This window comes from Cyprinodon variegatus, unplaced genomic scaffold, assembly GCF_000732505.1.
Source record: "Cyprinodon variegatus isolate N-32 unplaced genomic scaffold, C_variegatus-1.0 Scaffold2, whole genome shotgun sequence".
NCBI classification, from domain to species: Eukaryota; Metazoa; Chordata; class Actinopteri; order Cyprinodontiformes; family Cyprinodontidae; genus Cyprinodon; species Cyprinodon variegatus.
In genome coordinates, this window is record NW_015150455.1 from 373,812 (window position 1) to 379,059 (window position 5,248).

Genomic DNA, 5,248 nt, shown 5'->3' on the forward strand with positions numbered 1-5,248 from the left:
TTAATCCCAAGTGGGCTCGTGAAGGTTGCTGGTGCCTGTCTCCAGCTGTCTACGGGCGAGAGGCGGGGTACACCCTGGACAGGTTGCCAGTTCATCGCAGGGCAACACAGAGAAGAACAGGACAAACAACCATTCACGCACACACTCACACCTAAGGACAATTTAGAGAAACCAGTTAACCTAACAGTCATGTTTTTGGACTGTGGGTGGAAGCCGGAGTACCCAGAGAGAAACCACGCATGCTCAGGGAGACCATGCAAACTCCATGGGAATCTCTGGGAATCGAACCCAGATCCGTCTTGCTGTAAGGCAGCTGCAAGGCAGCAGTGCTACCGACTGTGCAACTGAGTAGCACATATATTTTTCAATAAGCTCTTTTTTGTACAGTCTTTTAGACTGGTTTATGATTATACTTCGTTGTAGCTCATTAATAATCCATTCTATTTCAATAGACAAAAACTCTTTTGGGTAGTCCTAAGCAAGACCCTTAACTCCACACTGCTCCCCTGGTGCCCAACGATGGCAGCCCATTATTTATTTTATTTTATTTGTAACATTGGCAGTAAGCTAATGGAAGAAATCATTATTGGAGTAACACAGAACATGTTGTCCACTGATCTTTTACATCATGAAACCCTTTTGTCTACTTAACTCATACCTCATATATTTGACCTTCTGTTACCCTGCCCAATCTTGACTCTCTCCTGTTCGGGAGTTTTTGAAACTTCCTTTTCTGGGCTGTCTGGCTCACCAGATGTTTCCTCTGTGCTATAGACCCACTCCCTTCCCGTGAGGTGGAAGGTACAACATTTACAGAATGATACCCTGCCTTTCACTTGTAGAACAGCCCATTACTCACATTCCTAGAGTCCAACTGAGGAAAGTTATGATCAGGATTGCCTTCAGTGTACGCTTTTGGAGCTTCTAAATAACTTTGTTTCTTTTACATTCAGAGAGTTGTTAAATGGCGTTATCGTGGGACTGTGGTCTAAAGTACATGTTCTTCATGTCCCCTGGAGTGCAGCAAGGTAGCAAGTGCATCTTGCATGACAAGGAGGAATTGTCCAGGCTGGAGATGGTCCAGAGACTTGCGAAGGATGGCTGCCGGTTCCTTCAAATCCACAGCAAGGGTCCAGACAGAATGACTGAGGTGAGAAACACAAGGCTCAGATCAATGACACTGTCTGATGTCCTTTACTGGTTACACTGTAACACCTAAAATTAATATAACTATATCCATCCTACAAGTTTTGTTTTAGTAAATTAATTAGAATAGAAAAGAGTCGAATACAACAGAATTGTTGACCCTCCAGTTTGAAAAGGCAACGCATAACTTAAGGAAATGTATATTCTAAAATATATCTATATTTATATATAAAAAAAAAAAGCTGAGAGCAAAACTATGCAGATTTTACAGGAGTAAAAAGTCCACTGGAGTAGAGAAATATTTCTATATAGAGTAAACAACTCTGTCTAGTTAATGCAATGTGATAAACATAATACTGTAAATGAATGAACATTTTTTTAGTTTTCACTTGGCTGGATGTTGCCTTAACCTTTACAGGAGGAACAATTTACTAAAATCCTACAGTGCATTTAGCATGATTTGGGATTATAAGCTGGTTAATGAACAGTCTGTTATTGTTCCTTGATATATATATATATATGTCATATTTGATATCTTAGAATATGCGTTCAGATAAAAATTTGTTTTTCAGATTAAAAGCATATTTTTTGAAACAGAAAACCTTATAGCTGTGTATTAAACTCATGTTTCTGAATATTTTTTTTTCATTGTTCTAATTTAACAACCTGATCTTGAATGTCATGTTTTCATAAGAGATAAGACTTCAAGCTTAACAAAAAAATAAATAAAGGCTTGATAGACGCAGTCTGTATCTAAATATAACTGTATATAAATTATATTTGCTATACATGCATTAATAAAGACATTTCATCTAGTTTGTGGAATTATTAATTTTCTACATGTATGGCAACATGCATCTCAAACATCTGAGTTCCTGAAGCGCTACTGAAAACACCATTCAATCTCCCCCCCCTGTGCTTTTTCAAAAAAAAAAAAAAACATTACATCAGAATCCTGCTAGCTTCTCAGAAGCCATCTGATTGGCCAAAGCTCGGTGGGCTTAGCTGCACCCTTCCTGCCAGCTGTATCTGCTTGCCAGAATGTTAGACAATTGCAGGAAGAGTTGACGTCTTTGGGTGGACCTTAACACCGGTACATTGTGTGGTCTTATGGTGGGTTCTCATGCGTCAAAGCTCTGACCTTTTCTCCCTCACAAGGACAAACCTCCTTATCTGTTCAGTATTTAGTAAAAATACAACACCTGCATTAAGCCTCTGCCAATCTGAATACCAACAAATGTCAGCACTGTACTGTAGATAGAGGCGGCACCCTGCTCTGTTTCCTCTGCTAAATTCACACGACTTGTTGAATGGCTTGTGTAAATGTGAAATGAAACTAAATATCACTATGTGAGTTGAGCCTGTGGTTAATAGTTGCCTTGATCTAGAAATCAAAGCATTACAAGGGATTATCCTGCTTTGCCAAACAATGTGTGGCTCATATATCTGAGGTCAGACATGAAGGAGCTTAGAAATCAGTTTATTCTGATATATATTTACACTGTTGATGTATGTCTGTCTGTCTGTACCAAATCAAACCCATCTACAGTTTATATGCAAATGTTTAATTCCAAGGCAAATAAATTATTTGGGCCTTTGGGGACAAAATGACAATGTTAAAAATCAAATACTAACATAGAGCATTTGTTTTAAACAGCTATATATTTCATACAATTATCAATAACATAAAAAAATTGAACAAAAGGATATAATGTCTCATTTGAAATACTTATAAAAAAAAAAAAAAAAGAAAAAACTACAGTGAAACTACAGGACACACCTGCACCTAAGTTGAGATTCAGCATGCACTTGTGGCGTTGCATTGGTGTGTTTCTCTTCTAAATCCTTCACCCAGTCAAGCTAAAGACAGGAGTGCTCAGAAGCTCAACTGGTTGAGTAGATGCTCTTTGTTCAGAGGGCAAAAAATATGTTTTATAATATGTCTTTGGTTAGAAGGTTCTTTTCCACTTCTAACTGCAAATACCGACATTTATAACCAGAAACCAAACATGTAACACAATGTAATATAAGTATTTTTTAGAAAAAATTTCCCTCTGTTTACCTAATTGCCTATACCATTACATGACAGGAATTTTGACTTTTATTCTGCCAGTACTGACACCTTTCAGACCATGTTATGTTATGTTTCTCATTCTTAGACATAGTCTTAGAGACTTAGACAGACTTTATTGTCATTTTGTACACACAGTGTATACAAAAAGAAATTTTGTTCAGTACACCTCTCAAGTCATTTTCATTCTATACATGCCGGACATGAAGGAAGACAATAAACATTAAGGGACATGACTTTCTGCGAAAGCATGAGCTTATGTTTATTAGAAGGCATTGGAGTAATAATGTTGACTCTATGTCTTTTTAACCTGGGTTTTATTCCAGCTATGGGCTCAGGGGTTCTAATTGTTTGTGTTTCTTTCTCCTAGTGCACACAGAGCGTTAGCCCAGAGAAGCTGTGGTCAGATCAATTATTCATTCTGAAAGGGGGACAGGGGACATCCACACTATGGCTCTGTTGTCATGATTTGTGATTCAGAACATATGCAGGGAGGCAGTGCTCATCACCTGATGGTTCCGCTTGGAAATGTGGAGCCATCATTAACGTCTTTCACTGGAGCCAGGAAGCTAACCGTCATCATGGCTCAGATCTTGTCAACAGTAATATGGGGACTCCACCCTTTTATGGTTGTCAATTAATGAGAAGCTTTTTCCTTGGGCTTGGTATATTGAATTCAGCTGAAACAACTTTATGAGATGCTCTGATGTTCAAAAGTTAATATTCCATCTTATGCATTTGGGAACATCCTCTGTTTTATTTCTTTTCTTTTTTTTTTTTTTTTTTTCTTTTTTTTTAAAGCAGATGGACTTTTCACCTCCATGTCTTCTGCTTGACTGTTAATGTGCCAGGAAGTCATGCTTACCTGAAGGTGCCTGTATTTTTCTCCACAAAACACAATTAGAAGCTGCAAACTGCAGCCACTTCCAGCTTGTCAGCACTGGCTAATTGAATGAAGAGAGGTTATTTATTGACTGATGGTTGAATACTGAGGAGGGGGTTATAACCATGGAGCTTCTGCACGAGTGAGAATACAGTGATATCTTCATTAGGACCAGTACATCTGATCTGGGTCCTGCACTGTCAAGATCCTATCAGTAATCATTATAGTGTAACCACAACACTCTTATCTCAGAGGGGAGGCTCATAAAGATAAAAAAGGTTTTGAATACAGCAATGCTGCATTTTGCATGAACATAATTAACTATTAACTAAAAGTTTTCAAAAATTTCCTGTTAAAAGCGGGAACAAATGTTGGAAAAAATATTTGAAGCCGTTAATAAAACAAGAGCAAGTTGCCTTTGTATTCAAACATTAAATATAGATCTTAGTAAAGATTTGTGTTTGTAAATGGCACTGAAGTGGAGACATCTAACGGGATGGTTAAAAATGTATTCATCATTGGACATGGGATAATGTTTTAATTAAATTTCCAACAAGTCACAGAAATGTTGTTCTGTTAAAACCTAGATATTTTAGGTTTTAGAGTGGTTGGAAAGATATGAGTGTTTTCATGCAAAATAGCATAAAATGTTTAACTGAATCTTGATAATCATTTTTTGTCAGTACTAGAAGTTTACAACAAGATGCATTTTAATCTAAACAGTGGTTTTATTGCACAACACATTCCCATAGCAACAATATATTACCATTACGTACAAGCATACTGACTGTGCGCTATGAATGGTGCATACTCCAGTGTTCAATTTCCCAGGTGTTCATTCCCACGACATTTTCCAGTTTTAATCCAAATAAGGACTTTCTTTGCAAATGTTCATGAAGCGTTGCTTTTGGGGAGATTTTGTTGGATAATTGTCCCATCAGTTTAGTTGGATGGTCATGTCTTGGAGGTTTTCTACTGCTAAACTCTTTGTCTTCCTGCTGATGCTTTAGCATGAAGCCTGAATAACATACTGTATTAAAGCCTGATAAAATGAACACTTTGTAAAAATAAAAGTGCATAAGGGTTTATTTAGTAGTAATTGCTTTTTTCAGCAATAAGCACAATTCACAACTTGAATGCTTTGATGG

The 5,248-nt window shown here is 37.3% G+C and overlaps 1 protein-coding gene across 1 annotated transcript in view; it reads left to right on the forward strand.

The window, feature by feature from the left end:
- The first annotated feature begins 844 nt into the window (after positions 1-844).
- Positions 845-5,248, forward strand: part of LOC107102477 (rap guanine nucleotide exchange factor 5-like) — a 20,188-nt gene continuing 15,784 nt past the window's right edge. Inside the window, exon 1 of the mRNA XM_015401840.1 lies at positions 845-1,150. Within this exon, the coding sequence (XP_015257326.1) occupies positions 965-1,150 (186 nt within the window). The 5' untranslated portion in view covers positions 845-964. The remainder of the gene's footprint in view (positions 1,151-5,248) is intronic.